Source organism: Typopeltis vanoorti, chromosome 7 (assembly GCF_054136105.1).
Source record: "Typopeltis vanoorti isolate ZY-2024b chromosome 7, IOZ_Tvanoo_1.0, whole genome shotgun sequence".
NCBI classification, from domain to species: domain Eukaryota; kingdom Metazoa; phylum Arthropoda; class Arachnida; order Uropygi; family Thelyphonidae; genus Typopeltis; species Typopeltis vanoorti.
The window spans coordinates 75,973,932-75,998,336 of NC_143555.1; the positions used below are offsets into that span (position 1 = coordinate 75,973,932).

General features: G+C 33.9%; 1 protein-coding gene across 2 annotated transcripts in view; it reads right to left on the reverse strand.

The window, feature by feature from the left end:
- Positions 1-468: 468 nt before the first annotated feature.
- Positions 469-24,405, reverse strand: part of LOC150104792 (ubiquitin-like protein 3) — a 258,218-nt gene continuing 234,281 nt past the window's right edge. The window contains exons 5-6 of one of the 2 annotated variants that reach the window (XR_016548549.1): positions 19,113-19,806; positions 469-2,591 (exon numbers count right to left, since the gene is read on the reverse strand). Coding sequence is in view for 1 of the 2 variants with exons in the window: in XM_090395354.1 (XP_090251480.1) it covers positions 19,742-19,806 (65 nt within the window). In the remaining variant the exon portion in view is untranslated. Of the gene's footprint in view, positions 2,592-18,835; positions 19,807-24,405 lie in introns of those variants that run through there. The other variant, XM_090395354.1, reaches the window with a different exon arrangement.

Sequence of the window (24,405 nt, forward strand, 5' to 3'; positions counted from 1 at the left end):
TGATAGGATAGCGTGAATTCCAAGATTTGATGCAACAAACGTGCATTTTTATACATTCTATAGAATAACAGTTACATGATTAGATGACCAGATTTTAATTTGGTCCAGAAATTGACTAAATGTACTTAGTAAGCAAAAAAAAAAAATAATAATAATCAGCTAACACCATTTTGTTCTCATGTAGATAGTATATTAGGTAAGGCTGTTTTAGCCCTATCTAACTTTGGAGACTGAGTGGGGCAGTTCAATCTCCACTGGTAGCCAATCAGCGATAGCTGGCCCAAGACTATCACTAATTAATCGATACGCAGTGAAGAAGGTGGCTAGCAAGTGCTGAAAAAAAAAAAACCTAAATAAAATAAAAAATAAATAAATAAATTTGTTATGGTTGAAATGATTTGATGTTATCAGAACTAAATGTATACTGATATTCCACAATGCTGTATGCATGTAATCATAAGGCAGGAATCTCCACCTCATTCAGCTAGAAAAAGCCATATTTAGAATTAAATTTGCTTCTGGGATACCAAATTAAGATATCAAAGTTAATGAGACACCCATTTTCATTAGTTTTTGAAGATTATTCATTTGTAGTGGAATAGCAGTGCATGTTACACAACACACATGATTCTGTTTTAGAACCAAATGTTTTTGGGTCTTAAGGGAATACAAGTGTTTGTGTTTCACTCAGGTTACTATGTTAACCAAAGTTTGGTATTAACCAAACACAATAGCCAGACATAATTTATAAAGAAAAACAAACAAGTTTAGAAATCATACTTTATTTATAAACAACTGAATTAATTACATAAACATCTATGCATTTCACTAACTTATACTACTGGCTTCACCAGAACAATTAAGATTTTATTTTTTTTTAAATGCAAATCCAATCTCCAATAGGTTGTAAACCTATAGCATAAGTATCATGGTGGGCTACAGGTATAATCCAGAAATCTGAACTGGAGACAAAACATTAAACTTTTTCAAGCCACTAGAAAAATTCATCTACACTTATTTGCTAGTAACAGTACTCTAGCAATACAGGCAATCCTTCAACAGCTGTTTTTTAAAACAATAATCCTTGTTTCAGACAAGAGACCTTGGAATAGTGGTGAACAAAGATATGAAGTTCAGAGGTCACATTGCACAAGTTGCGAAGTCATCACATCAAATTATGGGAATGATGTGAGGACCTTAATGTGCTTTAATAAAAAGTTTTTGGTTCTATTGCATAACTAATATGGATAATTGTGCACAGATCTGGTCCCCTGGTTTTCAAGTTTTCGTGATGAGGATATACCGGAAAGGGTACAGAGAAGACCGACTAAGGTGGCAACTGGTCTTGGGGATATGAGATATGAGGACAGATTGAGGGTATGCAGTTTGTAAAGCTTGTGAATAGGAGAAAGAGAAGAGATATGATTGAGACTTTAAGTTGGTAAAGAGTTGTTACCAGGTTAATGTGGAAGGAAAATTTCATAGAATGGGAGTGGGGTAGAACATGGAGACATTACTGGAAACTGTATAAGGAAGGTAAGCAGGGGCATAAGGAGCAGATTCTCTGGATGGAGAGTGGTTGTTGAGTAGAATGCATTGTCTGACATTGTTTTGAATACAGATACACTGAATGAGTTTAAAACAACACAATTTGATGGATTTTGTGTGTACCTCCCATGAAGAATCTTTTGACTCTATGGCAGTGTCTGGTGTTAATAAGAGTAATAATAATAATCACCCTTGACTTGAAACCAGTACTACATAAAATCATGAAGATGAAATCTCAAATGTAGGAAACACAGAGAAGGCAGAGTTTTCATTCCAGAAACTTGAGTTTTTCAACTTGCAAAAGATAGATTGGCCAGAAGAACACACAACAAGCAGACCTAACACACTAACCTCATAACTTTAGTTGCTTCAGCCATAACTCCAAACAACCCAACACAGCCAAAATACTTCAGGAAAGAAGATATAGATTATTTTCAAACCAATTCAGAATCTCTCCTCTGAATTGTTCTGCTCACTTAAAGATCGATACTCATTTCATAAATATCCTTACAAACAAGATGCTGCAAAATGGATAGAAATCTATAATCATGTAGTGTTACTGACATGGACATACACAAAACACAGTGCAATTTTTTAGTACTTTAGAATATTCTGTCCATGTTATGCACATGCACGACATATGAGATTCTAACTGCTTCAAAACAGTATAGAATTATATTCTAATAGCACAGCTGGAAGACTGCCAATATTGCTAGTGTGATAGTCCTCATTTTCCTGTGCCAATTGTATAAGTTGGTGAAATGTGGACATTTATGCTATTAGGTCAGTTGTTTATAAATAACATGTACATGACTCAAAAAATCTTATTTTAGTCTATAAAAAATAGATAATTAAAAACTGTCATATAAATTTTTGACTTAATTTTGAAGATACATTTTTGATGTGTGGGTGATGTTAATCACCTTATTAAAGAAATAATCTTCTGAGAGTCTTTCCTCCTTTCATGCATTATATTAGTGTCTTAGAATACAGATATGGGCCTCTCGTTTCTCTTAAGATGCCAAAAGTCCTTCCTCTTCCTCCTTGATCAAACAAAATAGATATAAGGATATAAATTAAAGAAAAATATATATAATTATCATTAGGCAAGGATACCAAAGTCAGTTAAAGTATGGCCATGATGGGCAGCAGCAAAATCAAATTTCTAGTGGTATTTACAGCATATACAGTCAATCAAATGCACTATAAAAATTGATGAACTAATATTTATTATTAGCTGTTTTGATCAGTACATTTTCATAGCTGAAAATGTTTTAAATAAGTCAATGGATTATTTACTTGTGCAATCCATTGAGAAATCACTAACAATTTAAGAACATTTTGAAAATCAAAGCAAGCTACATTAAGAATTTTAGTTCCGAAGCAAATGCTTTTTGTCAAACATTTAAAGAGGTCCAAATGTTATTAAATATCATAGTATATTACAATTCAAGTTTTTCACAGCCAAACTGTTATTACCAAACTGGCTATAAAATAAAACTAAATAGTGTTGCTAATGAATATCTTCCTGTGTACAAGAATACTGTGGATATCAATCTATATACAAGATGGACAGAGAGAGAAAATGTGACATTATTTCACTTTCTGCTTTCATACTTTACAATATAAATTCTAAAATTAATAAATTATTAAAGTAACATTATTGTGGTATGAATATGTGATTAGAAATAGACTATATTTAAATTGTAAAACTATTATATTTCCATCTTCTATAAGAAACTAAATTGCTATTTCTACAAGTTAACATACTTATCAATGGTAATCAGAAACAATTTACCATCTGTTATAACAGTATTAATGTCTTTTACCTGTGCTATATCAACTTTATTTATTCTTATTTAGATACCTATGTCTATATTAGATACTGAAGAAATCATGTTATTTTCTGCATTATTTAACAAATCTAGTACATGAATACATGTCCAGATTCCCCCTTCCCTAACAAAAAGAAAACTTTATTGTACAAATGTGTTATGGTCATTAAACAGGATTAACTAGTGTTTGTATCAGAGATAGGTTTAACACAGTTACTCAACCTTGTAGATCCATGTTTCGAAGACAATAAGCATACCCTCCATAATAAGATCTATCTTCAAAAAAAAATTTTTTTTGATTACAGCTAAAAAATGAATTGTATACTAAACAGGAAATATGCAGAGACTACATAGCTTACTTTTTAGAAACATACTGGTGATATACATAAGGAGAGCAGTGAAATACAATATAATACATAGAGAAGAAATATTACAATCAAGGAACTGGATAGCCAGTTAAAATATAAAATACTTAAACCCAAACCAAAATGAAATTAAATAACATTAAAAGTACTAAACTCAGATAAAGGAGATTAAGAATTAATTGAGAAATGAATAAACTAAAATTAAGGATTCACTGGAACTATGTTAAAAAAAAAAAGTAAATTCAGCTACAAGGCAATATACTATATCTGCCAAATACATAATTTCTTCAGTGGTTTGTTCTGTTTTGTACAGTCTTATAAGGCTTCCTTGCATCCTAAATGGAATGAAAAACCAACCATTTCTTTTCATTCTGAAGATCAAATATCTTGCAATGCACTAGAGGCATTTCACAATGTGATATTATTATTATTATTGTTGCATCCTCTGCAAAGTTGGCAGACTCATCATGGGAGGTTTTCATTCAACTGACAGCATATTTATTATACTGAATCTTAAAATCCTTAACACTCCTTGCATTAACAACACATTCTGATAATGCATTCCATTCACTAACAATTCTCCATGTAAAAATGATACGATATGAGCTGAGTCATATCAAAGAATTACAAGTAAAAAATAGAAGGATAACATTAGAAAAGGATGGAAATGGGATAGTAATATTTCTATTAACACACTGTCATTTGCATCAAGGTAATCTAAGTGGCCTCCTATAAGTAACTGCAATTCAGTATATGTGATTGTTTTCCTTAAGAGGACAGTAAATACACTTAACTTTGGTTATAATTACGGTAACCACACATCCTTTATTTAAGAGGACAGTCCTTTATTTCACTGCTCTGTCCTTTAGTTTTTTTTTTTTTCTAAAATGGCCATTTTGTCCTTTATTTTGTGAATTGAAATAGTAAATTGAATATTGGCATGTAGCAAACGGCCCATAGATCTGTGGGTGAAGATCGAGGAAAGCGTTTTGTTCGTTTCCAGTCACTAGAACTTAAATATAAATGATGGCAAACTATTTGATGAAGTTTCGTGTATTAAAAGTTATGAGTCCTGCCAATGTAGATGGGTTGAAATTTTTAAAAATTGCACAGATAAACACATATCTTTTAAAAACATTTTAAAAATCGTTGAATTTTGTTTATGTCTCCCTGGATCTAATGCCCCCCAATGAACAAGTATTTTCATTGAGATACCCGTAGTGAACAATATGTGGACCTGTGAAAAAAACCAATTAAAAATCAAAACATTGAAAGCATGCATTTATACCAAATGCAACTTTGACTTGAACTGTATATAGTTTCATGAATTTTTAAAACACAAACCTGATTTATTAAAAAAAAAGTTCACTCTTGTGAAAAGTGTCAAAATTAAATTTTTTAAAGTAATAATATGATTATTTAAAATGCTATTATTATTATTATTCCTGATACCTCCAAGGAGTCCGAAGACTCATCGCGGGAGGACACCTACAACTGTCTCTACACCTAACCTCTACTACGAATCAACGCCATCTATCGCCCACCTCCAACACCACCACAACTAGTAATTTTTGTCTGTAAATTGCGTGTGTTCTGAAGGGCCGATTTGTATGTATGCGGGATGAAAAACCCGAGTTTCCGGGAGAAAAAACCCTGCTACCTCCGTATGAGATCGGCTAACTCACCATCGATTGAAATCGAACAGATAAAGAATCCTCCCGTCGCGACGAGAATCGAACTTAGGCCTATTCCAATCGAAGGGCGCAATGTACCGTCGTTCTTCCAATAGCGCTACTATTCTTATATTTTATAATAAATGTTATAAAGCTTTTTAGTTTTAGTGAAACAAATAAATGCAATGTGCCTGTTTTTATTATGAAACAATTTCTGATTTGTCCTTTATTTTCTACAAAAAAATATGGTCAACATAGTTATAATGGATCCCTTGAGGTGTTCATTAAAAATCCATTACAGAATTTGATTATAAACTTTAATGGAAAGAATACAGCACAGAGGAAATAAAATATAACTTTATTAGACCCTATATTTTGTCTCTGTTCACAGACATCGTCAGGCATACAAACTCAAAACTGTATAAGCACACACAAAAGAACTCAAAACAATAATAGATGAGGAGGTTGTGGAGAGGGGTTCAGAGGAGAGTGAATAAGTTGGTGAGTGATGTAAAAAATGCTCCCTACATTGATGAATTGAGAGCTTAGATTGCAGAGGTTAGTTGATAGGCAGAGAAGAGGGGATATGATAGAAACATTTAAATTACTAAAAGGTTTATATAAGATTGATGCAGGGGAAATATTTCAGCTGTGTGATAGTGATGGAAGAACAAGAGGTCATCCCTGGAAATTAAGGAAAAGTGTGGTTAACAAGGGTGTGAGAACTAGAATTTTTGCTTGGAGGGGGTTTTGAATGTGGAATGCATTGCCTGACTCAGTTGTGAGTTCTTCGTCTGTAAATGAATTCAAGAAGAGATATGATAGATATTGTTTAGATAGTTTGGGTCTCCCACGATGAGTCTACTGACTCCATGGCGATACCGTAATAATAATAATAATAATGTGGAAGAAAATAGTAAAAGAATAGTGAAATAAAATAGTAAAAGAAAATACACTAAAAACTTAAAGTCCTTTGAGGATGCCCTCTATGGGTGCTGTGTTGGACAGGAGGCCTAAGTATTCAAGTTTCCCCAATCTTGGGAAGTTTAACACATCCATATTTATTAAGATTAGGCTGGTTTAACAAATCTCCTGTTGATTCTAAGAAAAGTCTTTAAAGTTATGTTTATTGCAGTGAAATTAGTAGTTTTTTTTTTTCATTTGATCTATGCAAGATATCCAAAGCATGGTCAGCTATATCAGACTGACCATAGTTATGATAGTGGATATATTTCTTGTGTTCTGGGCAGATTTTGCAGATCTTGCAGTATGATCATGATAAGATAATTTGCAAGAATAAGGAACCTTGTAAGAATAAGGAATCCTAGAAAATAGAGGGGAGATGGAAGATCGAAGATCTAAGAAACTTATAAATTAAAATTTGTCTGTGCTGTATTCTTTCCATTAAACCTTATAATGAGTTTAAACCAACACATAAGCCTAACTACTAGTATACAAAGTCTGTTAGATCAAGATATATAAACTTTTCAAAATCAAGTAAACATTAAATTACTTCAAATTTTAAGCACATATAATATAATACAGCAGAAAAGAACAGTTTATTAATTTTCATTGGATGCTGTTTATTTTCTTTTGGAAAAAATCATAATACATAATACATTTTAAGGACCTGAAGAACACAACTTTGTAGGTCCTCATGAACAGAAAACAGATCAATATCTAATTTTTTCATATCAGTGAGCATCAGAGTAGTGAATTATAATCATGAAAGCTATAGTGATTACTCCACTGTACCAGCAGAACAAATCACTTTCTTAATCATGCACACTAGCATCAGTTTCACCATCAATTACAGCAATGCTAGATTTCAGCAAAAATTATTCCATAATCAATAGGAGTTTTAGTAACTGCTCTATTATCATTAATAATTTTCTATTCAGCAAAATTAACTTGAATGGGAATAGAAATACAGTGCTGAAGCACATTCAGATCATTTTTAGAGCTCAAATCTCAGAAATCTAAATCATCTTTCTCTCTCTCTTGCATTAGCAAATCTTACTTGCTTGCTTGCTTCATCCAGGGATGGTCCCTTGTCCCTTCCCTTTGTTCTACTATATGAAAAATCTTCCAAGTGTCAATTGTGTAAGTACTTCTCAACAGTTGAAATGTTTCAATAATATCACTCCATCTTCTATCCATCAAACTTCTGCATATCAGCATTTATCTCATATAGAGACAGCAGAGTTTTCCCTCCTGCAAGATAAGCAAACTGCAGAGAACACACACATAATTGATAGACAAAAATATGTTCACAATAGAGTATGTAGCACTGAGTAGCACCTCCTGGAAGTCAGTGACAGTACTATAAAATGTAATAGCCAAACAAAATAAATTAAGGTAAGGTGAGAAGTTTAGGTACTATATTTAACTGCTACAGTGTTAACTTAAAATGCTAACATGGCTCAGTAGGCCCACCTTTCACATCGTTATAATTTTTCATTTATTACCAACAAATACAAATACAACGTGATGTCATCATAGTTTGGGTGTTTTGACTGCTTTGCAGTGCACTGCATGAGCTCAACTGTTTTCACTAACTCTGATGTATGAATTAATCACTTCTAATTATCTTAGTATAGTGCTTCTCAACCAGAAGGGAAAAATTAGATCCAATCCCTTAGCTTATCACTCTCTAAACTTTTAGAGAGAATCCTATAATCTTTCTCTCCCATCAATATACTGAAAAATTCACTTCCCCTGCATCAGTATCATAAAATTTAATATCTATTTATTAAATTTAGTAGCCAACATTCCTTTAATCTGTCTTCAAAATCAATAGTGCAGGTGTTTTGTACTTGCATGCTATTGAGCATTTTTAGAGTTGTTTTAAATTAAAAAAAAAATACAGTATTCCAATTTGATATGTAACAAATATGAATATAGAATGTCTGCTTAATATATCCCTAGCCGATATGGAGTTTAAAATATTCATTTTTCCAATGAAATTATCAAATATTTTTTAATTCAGAAAAACACTTATGTAGAGAATAAAAGCACAGTTTATATGAAATGCAGTTATGCTGTAAATTTCATAAACTAATTAGGAAAAGCAAATTTTAAAAAAAAATGAGACTAACTGCAATAGAAAATTCCTTAGCTAAATGATTAGTTCCAAATTGACATTGTTCCTTAAAATTACTGTTTCACTCCTTCCTATTTTTACAGTTGCATCATCATGATTACTCTTCATGGTTCAATCATATGAAAATAAGCATTATATAGAATAATAGTAAAATAAAACTAAGAAACAAACAAAATTGTTCAGGCTAAATACTCACACCAAGTAAGATCACTACTAATTTTGCATTTAAGAACAGTCAAGCCAATATTTGGTAAAAGACCTAATGATGTTTATTTCTAGTGGATTCCCATTTTTACTTGTGCATCTTTACTTTTCTCTTCAGAAAATGCAGAGGAAGGATTTTTTTTCTTATAGCTTTTATTACTTATACAAATTATTCTGATGATATTATTATCTATTAAAGACTGCAAAAAGGAATGGCATGAGTTAAACATCAGTCACTGTGTGGGCTGTAGCAAGATAAATAAATTTTATATTTAAATGTGTGCCGATATTGTATAAATTGTAGATTAATTATTACTGTGAGATATTTGAGTGTGGAACACAGTGTTTGGATAAATTTGTTGGACAATATTATCATAAATTCAATGTTTTTGTTAGCACACTGATACAACATGGCAATGAAAGGCAAATCATTACATAGGTCTGCGCGGAAGACAAATAAAGTAAACGCCATGGATTTCTCAAAAATGGTCCAGTGCCATGAATGTAATATGTATGCATGGGAAGATGTGACAGTTATTTATGTAGAGAGGCTGAATAAGAGAAAAGAACATGTGTGAGTATGCAAGAAATGTGATATTCTGATGGACCATGAGGCTTGCTTAAATATGAGTTTAAATATGAGTAGAACATGATGTCACAACTGACATGTCAGTTGAAGATTGTGCAAATGTTCAGAGTGTGTGTGTGTGTGTGTGTGTGTGTGTGTGTGTGTGTGTGTGTGTGTGTGTGTGTGTGTGTGTGTGTGTGTGTGTGTGTGTGTGTGTGTGTGTGTGTGTGTGCGTGTGTGTGTGGAAGTGATAGCAAAGAAAAAAATTTGATTGATGATAAAGCGAGTGATAATGACTTCGAAAAACAGAGTGCAATTAACAGTATGGTGGCAAGTGGGGTTGGCAGTGAACAACTGTGTATGACTGGTGATAAATAGCAAGAGTGAATGATAGCGAAAAAAGGACACAAGATTTGAAAGCTGAGTTTGAAAAGAACTACAGATATGTATGGAAGAGGTTATCCAGAAGACAAAAAAAAATGATGTCACTGTGAAAAAAGTAATGAAAGACCTGCAACTGGCATTGTATGGCTGTTCAATTATTAGAGATGTGGTAAATGAGAAGATGCACAAGGTTTGTTTTCTTGGAGGTAAAATGAATAGAGTGATTGAGGTGTTGGATTTGAGGAGTAAGCAAGCAAAGAAGTTGGTAGTAGGGACAAATGGCTTGACTGGGAACAAGAAGAATGCATGATTGGATATCAGGATGTTGTTGAGAAGGATAAAAGATAACAGTGCGATAGGAAAGATAGTTGCCAGGTATGACAGTGATGAAATAAGGTCAAGAGCAAGAATTATGAATGATGTGTTAGCAGAAATGTGTGAAGAGAAAGGAGTGCAGTTTGTTAATGTGTGTGGAATGAGTTTGAAGGAAGAATTGAACTGTATAAGAATGATGGATTGCATCTGAATGGTTTTGGCATGAGTAATTTGGAGAGGCTGCTGCTGCTGCTGCTGCTGCTGCTGTTAATGAGTGCAGAGAATGAATCTGAGCAAGTAAGAAGTGATGTGGAAGAGTAATAAAAGAGAGAATGAAGTGGGCAGCATGAGTGTAGAGAATGAGAAAACAAGTGTGCAAGACAAAAGGGAAATGGGGAGACCCAGGGTGCACAGAGAAACACAGTGTGAGAAAGGTTGATGCTCCAAGAGGATGTGAATGTGTGTATGCAAAAAGGGAAGGGGATGACCTGGGCTGTAGGGAAAACAGTTGGATTTCAAGAAGGTTCTGGGATGAGTAAAGAGAAAAAGAAATGGCTCAAGAAAAGTATAGAGACGTCACATCTAATAAGGAGTATCAGTGAAACTTGTTATAGATCCAAGAATGAGCTGCTATGTTTGTATACAAATGCTAAACATATCAGAAACAAGGGAAATGAAATAGTTGCATTGATTGAGTTGATTTGTCCAAAAATTGTTGAAATAAGTGAGACATGGTTGGATGAGGATGATATCCTAATAGGAATAGAGATGGAAGGGTATGATGTATTTATTTCATAAAGACAGAAAAAGTAAAAAGGGAGTCCATACAAGGTAGAGATGCAAGGGAGAAATAGTGGCAGTTTTTTTTTTTTTGAGGCAGTATCATGTGAGATAGAGATGAATAGAATGAATACTTCATTCGATATTGTGAAATATCTGGTAATGCAGAGGGTAGTGACCAGGAAATGTATAAGCAAATTAGCCATGCAAATGGAAAAAGGGTGATTGTTATGGGTGATTTTAATTATGGTGATATAGATTGGGATAAAAAGATAACAATCAGAAGTAAAGAAAATGAGTTTCATGAGTTTTTGAGGGCAACTACTTCAGGCAGTATGTAACAGAGGGCACACAAGGATTGATAGTCTTGGATTTTATCATCTCATCAGAGGATGCTATTATAAATGAGGTGCCAATCTCCCTCCAGTTGGTGAAAGTGACCATGAAGTGATTACCTGGGTGGTTGCCAGCCATGTGAGGACTTCTGTGAGGATAGGGTATATGTAAAATTATGAGGCTGGCGATTATGAGAAGCTCAGGAGACAGCTTGCGGTTGTAGCATGGAATGAAGAGTTGAGTGGAAAGGAAATCAATGCTCATTGGTTGATATTCAAGAACTAATCAGTAGAAACAATGTCTATATGTATTCCAAAGGTCAGAAGATTAAATAAGGTGGGTGTGAAATGGATGAATGAAGAAATTAAGCATGCAATACAGAGGCAAACATAAGAGGAGTGGTAATAATCAATTCCACAAGAAATACAAAGAACAGGCAAGGAGGGTGATTGGTAAGGGTAGCAAAAGTTCAGTATGAGCAGTAGTTAGCTAATGAAGCCAAAAAAAAAAAAATGAAATAAAATAAAATAAAATCTTAGGGAGTTCTTTCCATATGTAGCCAGAAAAAATAAGAATGATTATTTATGGTAGGATGGCACTGATTGGAGAAAATGGTATAAGGATAACTACTGCATTAGATATAGTTGAGATATGTAATGGGCAGTTCATAAAGGTCTTTCATCCTTGTGAATGTGACATCATGGAGAGTTTGAGGAGGGGGGGAGACTGACTGTGAGTGAGGAATAGGTATATGGGGAAATAAGCAAACTTGATATTAATAAGGCTGTGGGACTTGATATGTCACTGTCTCTTGATGGAACACATCAGGGAGGTGACAGAATTCAACTATCAAATTATAAGCTAAGCTGTGTGTGTCAGGTGTTGTGGTGAAAGTGTTGGAAAGGCTGGTGAGAATCAAGATCCAGAATTGGGTTGACAATAACGGTATTATCTTTGATGGACAGCACAGATTTGCTAAAGGGAGGTCATATTCTAGTAATCTACTTACTTATTACAGTAAGGTGACAGCAGCATTGCACATGGGAGATGGATACACAGTAGTACACAGACTTTGCAAACGTTTTTGATAGATAAGTTGATGGTCAAACTAGTGCAGATGGGACTGAATATTATATTAGTGCATTGGATTGGAGATTGGCTGTCTGATAGGTATCAACAAGTTGTGTTTGGGGAGCAGTATCCCAGAAGAGGAAAGTCACTAGTAGTGTTCCTCAGGTATATGTGTTTAGAGCCATTGTTGTTTAATCTGTATGTTAATGATATTGGGGAAGATTTGAATGGGTATATACAGTTGTTTTCAGATGATGCAAAGTTGGGACAAACTATGAGCCTTACTTCTATGAGGAGTAGGGCAGATGTGGCCTTACAAGAAGACTTAAGCTGACTAAATGGGTACAGGAATGGGGATGCTAGTTCAATTTGCAAAATGCAAGGTTTTAAAATTTAGAAAACAAAGTTGGGATGTAAAATTTACTCTTTGTGGGGATATTCTGTTGGAGATGAAGGAAATAAGAGATCTTGGGGTGATGGTGGATAAGGATCTGAAATTTAGAGGACATATTACCAAAATTGAGGACAACACAACGAATTTTGGCAATGATGCAGAGGACAGTGATGTGTAGTAGTCAGGAGATTCTGGTTCCATTATATAAGACTCTGATTAGGTCACGTATGGATTACTGTGCACAGATTTCATTACCTGGTTTTCAAAAAGAGATATTGAGCAGGTCCAGAGGCAACTGACCAAAATAGTTTCTGATCTCTGGAATGTTGAATATGAAGAAAAGTTTAGATGATGCAATTTGCAGAGTCTAGTGGAATGGAGGAAGAGGGGTGATATGATAAAGATGTATAAGTTGGTAAGGGTTTGTTATAAGATTAATGTTGAAGAGATTTTCATAAAATGGTGGGAGAATGAGGGAAGAACAAGAGGTCATCCCTGGAAGTTGTATAAGGAGGGTGTGAGCAAAGGAATGAGAAGCGGGTTTTTTGCATGGAGAGTTGTGAATGACTGGGACGCATTGCCTGAGAGCATGGTGTCTGCAGAGAATTGCATGTGCTTAAGGCATGGCATGATGAGCTGTGTGTGTATGACAAAGCAACCTCCTAGATGAGTTTGTAACTCCATGGGGGGTCTTAGGATAATAATAATAATAATAATATAATCAAGCATTTTTGCATACATAAATATCAGCATTTCATTTTTCTCCTTATACCTCACACACCAATAATTTTATGGGCTTGTTTTTTTTTTTACTGTGTATTTTGCATATCAATTACTTAAAGAATATTTATAAGTTAATATATTTAAAATTATTGTTATTATTAAACTTATTTTTTCAAATTATACATACAATGAAATAGGTATCATACAAAAATGATTAACCTTGTCCATTTTATGTGCTTTAGTATTTAAGACAGATAAAGTCATCTACTATCTGACTTCTAACTTAATAGTCCCATTAACTGACCTAGTCAGATGCATTTAGCATGCAGTGACCAAAGACATGATCACTTCTTATTTTTATTACTACCAGAACTCATTATGGGAAATCATTATGTCATCAATAAGCATCCTCCCATGTGCACCATGATGTGTTTATATATCAGTCAAAACATGAATTTGAGCTGTCTATTGAAACTGAAATTGAATTTAGATGCTTTCAAAATAACATGAATACAAAGTATTATACATGTTATTCTGATGATAAATGATGGCATTAAATGATTGATATATTTTATCCATACAGACAGATGGGTAATTAAACCATATCTGTTTGTGCATTCACAACATTCTGGTAATGCATTCTACTCACCTACCACTTTCCAAGCAATAAAATCCTTCTCGCATCTTTTCTTATATAACTTCCAAGGGTGATCTCTCTCTTGCCCACTCCCCATCCTTTTCTCCTCCACTCTTTTTAAAAACGGGCTAGTTCTGTTGTCTTGGTTGTAACACAATATTTCTAGATGCAATTACACTATTAGGCTGCACAGAAATTCTTGTTTGCAGTGACTTATCTGGTGCTTTATTTGTGCTTTTGAATGTAAAAAAAAACAATATCATGTAACCAGGTTAATTCAGTTATAAATTATTATTATTAATAATAATATTATTATAAGCATCTCATCATCATCATCGCCATGGAAGGTTTTACATTTATGATCACCTCTGGCAACCCATTCACTACTGTCCAAACACAGAATCTAGTCCTCATGCAAAGGCATGAGGACTAGATTCTTAGTTATATTTTTACACCATTTCCAAATTCAACACACTTCAACTTACTACATAATTCAAAGCTGATCTGCTTTTCATATCATGTATGTTAATGTTTGTGTGCTTTTCAGTTTATTTTGAAATTATGTTATTAGTTTAATCTGGATGTAAAGTGTACCTCCATTTATTTTTTAACCACTTATTTTTGAATTAATTTGAACTATAGTTTACTTTTTTAAATCTATAATCACAGTATTTTAATCCCTCTCCTGCTTTCTAAGATGATAGACATCAAACAGAGATTAAAAAACTTCTAATTGAAGAAATCTTGATGTAGCTCTTTAACTTCAGTAATTTTAAGTAATAATACATAGACTGACATATTTTGAAATCATAAGATAATCAATAATTCGATTCTGTTTAAATTTAGGGTTTCACTTTTTTTAATGATTTATAGGATTTTGAAATTGTGCTAAGGCACTTTATTATAACCTGAAAATTTAAAAATTTTCCTAACTTTTTTGTGATATGACATCATGCTAAATATACTCTTCCCAATATCAACCCCCCCACCTCCTGTCAAGAGTAAGACATCACTTATTTTTCAAGTGTTTGAATTTAGTTTCTATGGATTACTCCAATATACAATTGAAAGTTGTTCTTTCAAATCTAAAGATAAAAAACTCTTTTGTAGATTTGAAAGAAAATGAATATATTTGTGCAAAATTTACAATATCTTAAAACTTTCAGCATATTTTAATAAAGAAATTAATTCAGATAACTGCACAAAGCAGCAGCATTATTCCTACTTACATTCAGGAAAAATAGAGCAACAAAACTTGTAAAGATGGAATGGTGATGGGAAAAAAAAAAGAGAGAGAGAGAGAGAGAGAGAGCATATTCAAGGTGTTAAGTAATAAAGTAGTTGACCTGATTGGTCAAGTTGATAGCATACCCACTCCCTAACCAACAGGCTATGATTTTGAATCCCACTGTGGAATATTTGTCCAATTTTTAGGTGATAGATAATTTTTATCACTTTATGTGAAATTACCAGTCTGTTATTAGAGGCGTGAAGTAGCTTAGGGAAAAAAAGTTCCACGTGTGGTTTGTAGAGCAGGATTTTTGGATTATCTAATCCTTAGCCAATCCATGATACTAAAGTACTATAGGTTTACAGACTTTGATGGATGTTCAAATTAAAAACAGGCATAATACACTGGTCCTCATAGCCTTAGCATGGTGTTTAGGACTTCTTTAACAGGAACCTTACAACAAGCCAAGTCTCAAAAGAGTAAAGACAAATAACATCACTGCACAAAGGGAGGAAGAGAAGAAGGAGAAGGAAGCCAAATATGAGGCTTCAAATTACAGGCCAGTATATATCTGGAGTGTGGTTATGGTATTAGAGATATTGGAGGGGACTGGGATCTAGGACTGGGTTGGTAGGAGCAGGATTCTTTCTAAAGGTCAGTATAGTTTTCTTAGCAAAAGGTTGTGCTCTAGAAGTTTCTTGTGTATTACAGCAGCATATTAGATGTGCCTGGACAAGGAGGATGCACATACAATGATATATCTAGATTTTTGCAAAAGTCTTTAACAGAATGAAACATGATATACAGGTATTTAAATAGCAAATAGGGTTAGGTTAATGGATTAGTGAGCTTGATAGGAAATTGGCTGTCTGATAGATCACAGCATGCTATATATGATAGGGAGGCTTCCACAACAAGGAAAGTGATTAATAATTGCCATAAGGTTCCCTGTTAGAGCACTAATCTTCAGCTTTCTATCACTAATCTTAATGATACTGAATAAGATTTAATATTGCTGCTAAGCATAAGGTTTTAAAATATGGAAGGCAAAGATGCAATGCCACAGTATTTCATTGGCAGATGTGCACTGAAAGAGGTGAAAGGAGATAAGAAAGGTTGATGGTAAATAAAGAAAAGTTTCTCTGAAAACAGTCAGGGAAATCCAGTTTCTCTGGAAACATGGATTTTTCTGGCATAGCTGAATGTGATTGGCTAACTCATTTCTAGATGGAAAGTCCTTACAGAGGTTTTTAGCATTCAAGATGGAATTTGAAACTCGGTCTTTACAAGTAAAGGATAAAGGTGCATCATCTTCAAAAATGCACTAAGAAGAGAGGTTTGTACTGTCATTTTGTTCTGATACAAAAGAAATTATTTACATGACAGACAGCAAGAGGGCAAGAATCAGAAGCCACTCATAGAAGGTATTTAATGAAGGTACAAGCAAGGTACTAAGGAGTAGGTATTTTTGCTTGGAAAGAGTGATAGAAAATGAAATTAGAATGTTTGTTATAATTTGTTAAGCTTATATATTGCTTAACACGTTCGCTGCCAACTATATGATATATGAGCCATACAAGCCAGCTACGAGTATACTCATATGACGCTTATTGCTGGCAACGAGGTTACCCGTACTGACCTTGAAGAAGTGAAAATGCTTGGCTTGTGGAGCTAGCAGCAAAACTGTGTATACTCATAGATGGAATATGCTCTGCACAAGCCAACTACGAGTATACTTGTATGCCGATTACCGCTGGCAATGAGATTACCATACTGACCTTGAAGAAGTAAAATTGCTTGGCGTATGGGAACAAACTATGCCGAAGTAGCATGGCAGCGAACGTGTTAAACATTATTAAGATATATAATAAATTTAGTTTAATCCTTTATCCAAGTGTGAGCAAACAAAGTTTGCGCCTGAAAATATCTTCAGGAGTGTAGCAAGGTAATGCAACTGTTGGCAACTCGGAGCAAAGGTGGACCAAGCTCTCATCACTCCTTGTCTCAGTATCTCCTACCATGCAAAGCACATGTCCTTGTGGACATGTATAATGCTAAGCATTGAGGGACGGGCCACTTCCAACATTATTAAGAGCTCAATTTTTATGAAATAACCATACTTTGTTCTGTCCACAATATCAATTATTGCCATACCTTCAGTTTTAGTGGATCAGCAATATAAAGCTATAAAGCTAATTACCAAACATGAGCAAACAAATTCACTAAATCTATGTGGTCTAGTATGGCTAAAGATTTAAAGAATACAGAAATATATGATAAATTTAGTTTAATGCTGTATCCAAGTGTGAGCAAACAAAGTTTGCGCCTGAAAGTATCTTCAGGACTGGGGTAAGATGGTACAACACTGGGCAACTCTTTGCAAAGGTGGAGCAAGCTAACATCACTCCTATCTCAGTATCTCCCATATAAAACACACAAAAACAAAGATGTGTTCTGCATTATTGGAGATACTGAGATAGGAGTAATGTTAGCTTGCTCCACCTTTGCAACGAGTTGCCCGGTGTTGTACCACCTTACCCCAGTCCTGAAGATACTTTCAGGTGCAAACTTTGTATGCTCACACTTGGATAAAGGATTAAACTAAATTTATCATAGTCTAACCAAGTGAAAAATATAAACTTTCAACAGAAATATATGACTGCTTTTAGTTTTTAAACATCAGTACAGAAAATGGAGAATATCTGTTTCCATTTATACTGCATTCATAAGTATTTATTGCTCTTAATTAATGATATGTTTATAGATGTACAGCAGCTGTTGCATAGTAAGTGAACTACTTTAAAAAAATCTATTTTGAAAAAATTACAAATAGCTATAGATGTTCATCTTTATCTATTATTATTTTTGTTTATATATGGTGTGTGCATGTGTGTGTGTGTGTGTGCACGCACATGCACGCACACACACACACACACACACATGTGTATGTCTATAATATTATAGATGTAATATTGCAATATTGCTATTAATATTGCTAACATAGAAGATATAGAAGAGATACGTTTCATTCTGGATGTATCATCTTCAAAATACTGTGGATAGGTCATTTTTAAAGTTTTATATTAGCCAGTTTGGTAATTATATCTAATGTCATGCATAGTTTGCTTTGATAAATACTTTTGTGATTGCTTATTAATAAATAAATTCTATAAAATAATTATAATGAATTGCAGATTACATAGGGAACTTCTCAACTAAAGTTTGTCACAGTTAACAAAATGTGGCAGTAGATAATTTACATCTTATTGGAGGGTTATTCTTTATGATGGCTGGAAGATTTTTCAAAGTCATAACAGTTCTAGACTTCTCACTTTGACTAAAACATCTACAAAAGCACAGATGAGTTAGTATTTATTTTACAGTGTGAAAAGGAATCACAAGTTATTTTATTTTTTATGCAGGTACTATCAAAGGATAAAACCCAAAAAATCATACATGTTTCACAGATTTTTCAACTGTGACAGTCCATAAAAAAAAAAAAAATTAACATGGCTACTATGTACAAACAAGCACTTACTCATATTCACGATGATGAAAGTAACAAATGTACAGTTATAAGATGAAGTCATTCTATATATATATATATATATATATATATATATATATATATATATATATATATATATGAATTTTAATGTCCCTATTAACACATGACTGAAAAAGTGTAGTTTTACTTAAACTGTTCCCATAAAAAATAAAAAAAAATAAAGACAAATTCATATGACAGGATTACAAGCATAGCTCAGCTACTCTTAAGATTCAGAAAATAATGAGGTACTGCAGTAAAAAGTACTATTCCTTATACAGTACATTCCTTACATTCAAAAGCATAGTTTATACAAGACATACATTTACATGTTTTGAATAAATTTTGTTTAATGATAAACAAGAGAAGAAAGCTATGATATGATATACTTTACTTACCAGTTTAATTAACATAAAAAAATGCAAAGTAGTCAAGGAAATATACATATGTAGAATAATTTTACTGGTGGAAAGAAAAATATACTTTGACACTAATTTACTAATTGCTATAGTAGATTTACTATTTGTCTGAGGGCAAAACAAAACAGACCACTTAAAATTGTTGCAGATGCCATTCATAAAATCTGTAACTTCCCTGTCTCCCTGTCATTTATACTTCAAATTAGAACTACACATTACAGATTTGATTAACAGTAGTAATGAATGACCTAATAATTCTCTTTTTTTTCTGAACTACAGCCTTCTTTGCAACTCAATATACAAGCACTATTTAAAAAAAAATTGATGTCTATATTAACACACATCCTATGAAATTTTGTTTGATATGTGGCTCTCTGAACTTGATTTCATAATAAAACAATAAAATGACTCCAAATAAAGACACTACATTATGGGTATTCGTAACACACTTCACAGTAAGCTGCAGTTCCCAAAAGTATACTCATTCAATGTCTATTTGTTTGTTTCACATCTTTGCCTCAATACTGATAAATCCAAATATGTTGCAGATAGTATTGAAGTCTCTGGAATGAAGATTTTAACCCATTTCCATGTAATATTCTATTAGTTTATAATATTGAGCAACTGGCAGAGCAGCAACTTGTGCCTCTCTCTTTGCTCTTCTGTCTCTGGTCTAAAGAAAAGATGGGAGAGAAAAAAAAAGCATGTGAATGTATAGTCTTTAGTAGTAACTAAATAACTTGCTTACTGATACACTGTAATATAAAAATGTTTGAAAAGAAAGGAAAATTATTCTAATTTTATTCAAAACTATTCAATTATACCAAACCATAGGTAGTAAATTCTACTCCTCACCCCATTCCACCCATTCACAAAACAAAGAGAGGTATGAACAGCAGTTAGCTAATGAAGCCAAAAAGAATCCTAGGGAGTTCTTTCGATATGTAGCCAGCAAAAGAAAGAATGATTATGGAAGGATGACGTTGATTGGAGAAAATGGTATAAAGACAGCTGTTGCAGAATGTGTGGTGAAGATACTTAATGAGCAGTTCATAAAGGTCTTTCAATCTTGTGAATGTGACTTCATGGAGAGATTAAGAGCAGTTGATGATGGGGAGGAGAGACTGACTGTAAGTGAGCAAGAGGTGTTTGGGGAGTTGAGTAAACTAGATGTAAATAAGGCTGTGGGACTTGATAATATATCACCGCATATTCTGAAGGAATGTGCCAGAGAGTTGACACCTGCCTTGACATATTTTTTTAATATGAGTCTTGCACTTGGTCAAGTTCCTAAAGAGTGGAAGGAGGGCAAGATTGTGCCACTTCATAAAGGAGGTGATTGAACTCAAGCATCAAACTATAGGCCTATCTGTGTGTCAGGTGTTGTGGTTAAGTTGTTGGAGAAGCTTATGAGAACTATGATCCAGAATTGGGTTGACAACAATGGTATAATTTTTGATGAACAACATAGATATGCTGAAGGAAGGTCATGTTTTAGTAATCTACTTACTTAATACAATAAGTGACTGCTTCCTTGGACAGAGGAGAAGGATACACAGTAATATACTTGGATTTCGCAAAAGCTTTTGATAGAGTACCTCACGATAAGTTGACAGTCAAACTAGAGCAGATTGGGTTGGATATTAGATTAGTGCACTGGATTGGAGACTGGTTATCTGATAGGTATCAACAAGTTGTGTATGGGGGTGCAATATCCAGGAAAAGGAAAGTCACTAGTGGAGTGCCTCAGGGGTCTGTTTTAGGGCCATCACTATTTAACTTGTATATTAATGATATTGGCGAAGATTTGGATGGAGATATTCAGTTGTTTGCAGATGATGCAAAGTTGGGACGAACCATAAAGAGTAGTGAAGATGTTGTGGCCTTGCAAGAAGACTTGAATAAATTGAGTGATTGAGCAAGCAAATGGGGATGTGAGTTTAATGTTGCAAAATGTAAGGTTTTAAAATTTGGAAAACAAAGATGGGATGCAGAATTTATGCTTGGTGAGAATATATTGTTGGAAGTAGAGGAAATAAGAGATCTGGGGGTGATAGTGGATAAGGATCTAAAATTTAGGGGACACATCTCCAAAATTGTGAAGACAACACAAAGACTTCCGGGAATGATGCAGAGGACACTGACGTGTAGAAGTAGGGAGATTCTTGTTCCATTGTATAAGGCTTTGATTAGGCCACACATGGACTATTGTGCCCAGATTTGGTCACCGGGTTTTTTCAGAAGGATGAAGAGATGTTGGAAAAGGTCCAAAGGCAACTGACTAAGGTAGTTTCTGACCTCTGGAATGTCGAGTATGAGGAAAGATTGAAAAGATGTAATTTGCAGAGTCTAGTGGAGAGAAGGAAGAAGGGAGATATGATAGAGACCTACAAGTTGGTAAGGGGTTGTTATAGGATCAATGGTGGAGAAGTTCTACAGAGAATAGTGGGAGATCAGGGGAGAACCAGAGGTCATCCCTGGAAACTGTATAAAGAGGGTGTGAGTAGGGGAGTGAGAGGCAGGTTTTTTTCGTGCAGAGTTGTGAGTGATTGGAATGCCTTGCCTGAGAGTGTGGTGTCTGCAAGGAGTTTGAATGTGTTTAAGACACGGTATGATGAGATGTGTGTGTGTGAGATAAAAGGACCTCCTAGATGAGTCTTTGACTCCATGAAGGTCTTGTTTAATAATAATAATAATAATAATAATAACATTTTGGTTCAATCCATCACTGTATGTATAATCAACAAACACAATATTATTATTGTGTTTGTATGATTATTATTATCATTATTATTATTATTATTATTATTATTATTATCATCATCATCATTATTATATTATTAAGTTTTCAGTGGCACATGTGAAACAAAAAAGCTGTTGTTTCACATGTTTGACATATTAAAAACAAAGATTCAACACATTGACATAAGAAGTTGAATAACACTTCATTAAATCAAATATTTCTATCTGAATCTACCAGACCTTTAGTGAGAGAGACAATTCAAACAAGGTAGCATAAGAACAATAGATTTTTTTTAGAACTTAGTTTTATGACTAAAATAAATGAGAAAAACAAAGGATGTTTTTGTATTAGTCATTGAAATTTAATTAAAAATTTAAAAAATTAAAAAGTCATGAAACCAAGGTTAACACATAATGAGCATCTGATAATAATGACTGACAGAGCATTTCACTAATATATCACATAGAAAACTTACTATCACATGAAATCAAAACTATTTATACAACATAAATACAAAATTCTTCAGAAGCAAAAGCCAATGAATTCCCACAACAGCAACCATCATTTAGCAAACTAACCCATTATAACAAACTACTGAAATCTCCTGAGCAGAGTCTGGAAGCCAAAGGAAATTCACTAGAACAGGTATTTCATTTGGTCCCCAAGGCTTAATATATAGTGCGTATACATAAGCATATGCATCAGTTTTATTTACAGATAATTTTACAAAACTGAGCAAGCATTCATGCATGAATATAGACAGCAAAATGGCAATTTAGCAACAGCATTATTTCCAAATCTCCATGGAGTCTGAAGACTCATCATGGGAGGTTAAACACTCACAGAACACAATAAATATGATGCCTTGCCATGAATACATTCAATGTGAGAGAATTCACCACCAGCTCCAGCAATGTATTCCACTCATTCCCCACCTGTGCAAAAATCTTTTACACTTTCTTACTCACATAACTTTTTTAAAGTTTCCAGGGATGACTTCTAGTTCTTGCATTACCCATTATCCTATGAAATAATTCTCCTGCATCTATTTGATAGGCTTTTCTTACCAACTTATATATCTCAATCATATCGCCTCTCTTCTTTATTCTACTAAGCTTTAAGATAGTTATTATTATTATTTTTTATTATAATCCCTTATATCAGAGGTTATTCAAGCTTTAGCATGATAGTACTGTTGATGAGTAGAAAGAGGATGAAGAGAAACTTGTTAACATTTGATTTGGAGACCTGCATATTTGTACTCTCCAGGGAATGCACAAAAAGGATGGCTTTCCCAAAGGGCAGTTGCAAAGGGAATGAGCAAAGAGGAAAAAAAATTTGTCTTGTTCAACTGTGAAAGATGTAGATGATACAAGTGTTTTAACAGATTTGTGGAAGGTTAGGTAATTATCGATGCTGAATTTGATGAACAGACAACAGAAACTGAATATCTGCATGAAAGAGAGTGAAATAAATTTGTGAAAGATTAGTCAATTAATCCATGCAAAATGAATTGACCAATCTTTCACAAATTCACATCACTCTCTTTCATGCAGATGTTCAGTTTCTGTTGTCTTTACTTTTTATGGATGTGGTCTGTTCATCAAACTCAGCATCACATTCTACTAATCTATTAAAACATTTGTGCCATCTACATCTTTTACAGTTCAACAGGACAAATTTTCTTCTTCTTCTTCTTTGTTCATTCTCTCTACAGCTTTCCTTTAGAAAAGCCATCCCTTTTGTGTATTCCCTGGAGAGTACAAATATGCAGGTCTCCAAATCCAATTAACAAGTTTCTCTTGTTAAGTCTATGTGTAAAGATGGCGTCCAACAAGAAACGTATGTCAGCGGTGCGCAGGACTTCTACACAAAAGGCTGGCTCGGTGATAGATTTTTCGCAATGCATGTGTTGCGGAAACTGCTACATGTATGCGCCAAAGAATATGAAGGATCTGTGGTCGGTCTAGCTAAATGAGAAGAACGAAAATGTCGACGTATGTGAGAAGTGTCGAGATAGTCTGGAGCATGTAGGAATGGAAGCTGACATCGGGAGCATAGTGGAAAAACTTCGGCGGGAGTTCATGAAAATGAAAAATGACCTTCATCTTCTGCATGAGGAATTGGAAGTGTTCAGTAAGAAGATACTGGAAGTTAAAACTGAGTTTAATGTGTTAAACAGAAATTAGGACTATAGAGATTACTTTAGCTGAAGTAACTAGAACAGGATTACATATTGGTGAGTCTTTGGTGAATGATGAAGTAATAAATAGTATTGGAGTGATTGGGAGTCAACAAGATAAAACCACAAGAGGTCTAGAAGAAATGAGATGTCGTGAGAGTGGGGGGGGGAGGATAAGTAAAAGAGCATTGAGTAATGAAACTGGGAGTGTCATGGTGAATAGTGTAGAAAATGAGTCCATAAGTGATGCTTGTGTGGACTTGAATGAAGTTAAGAGTGGTAAGATATATGGTGATTCTATGGTTCAGGGTATGGAGAGTGGTATGCCTGAGGAGTGCTTGGCTGGT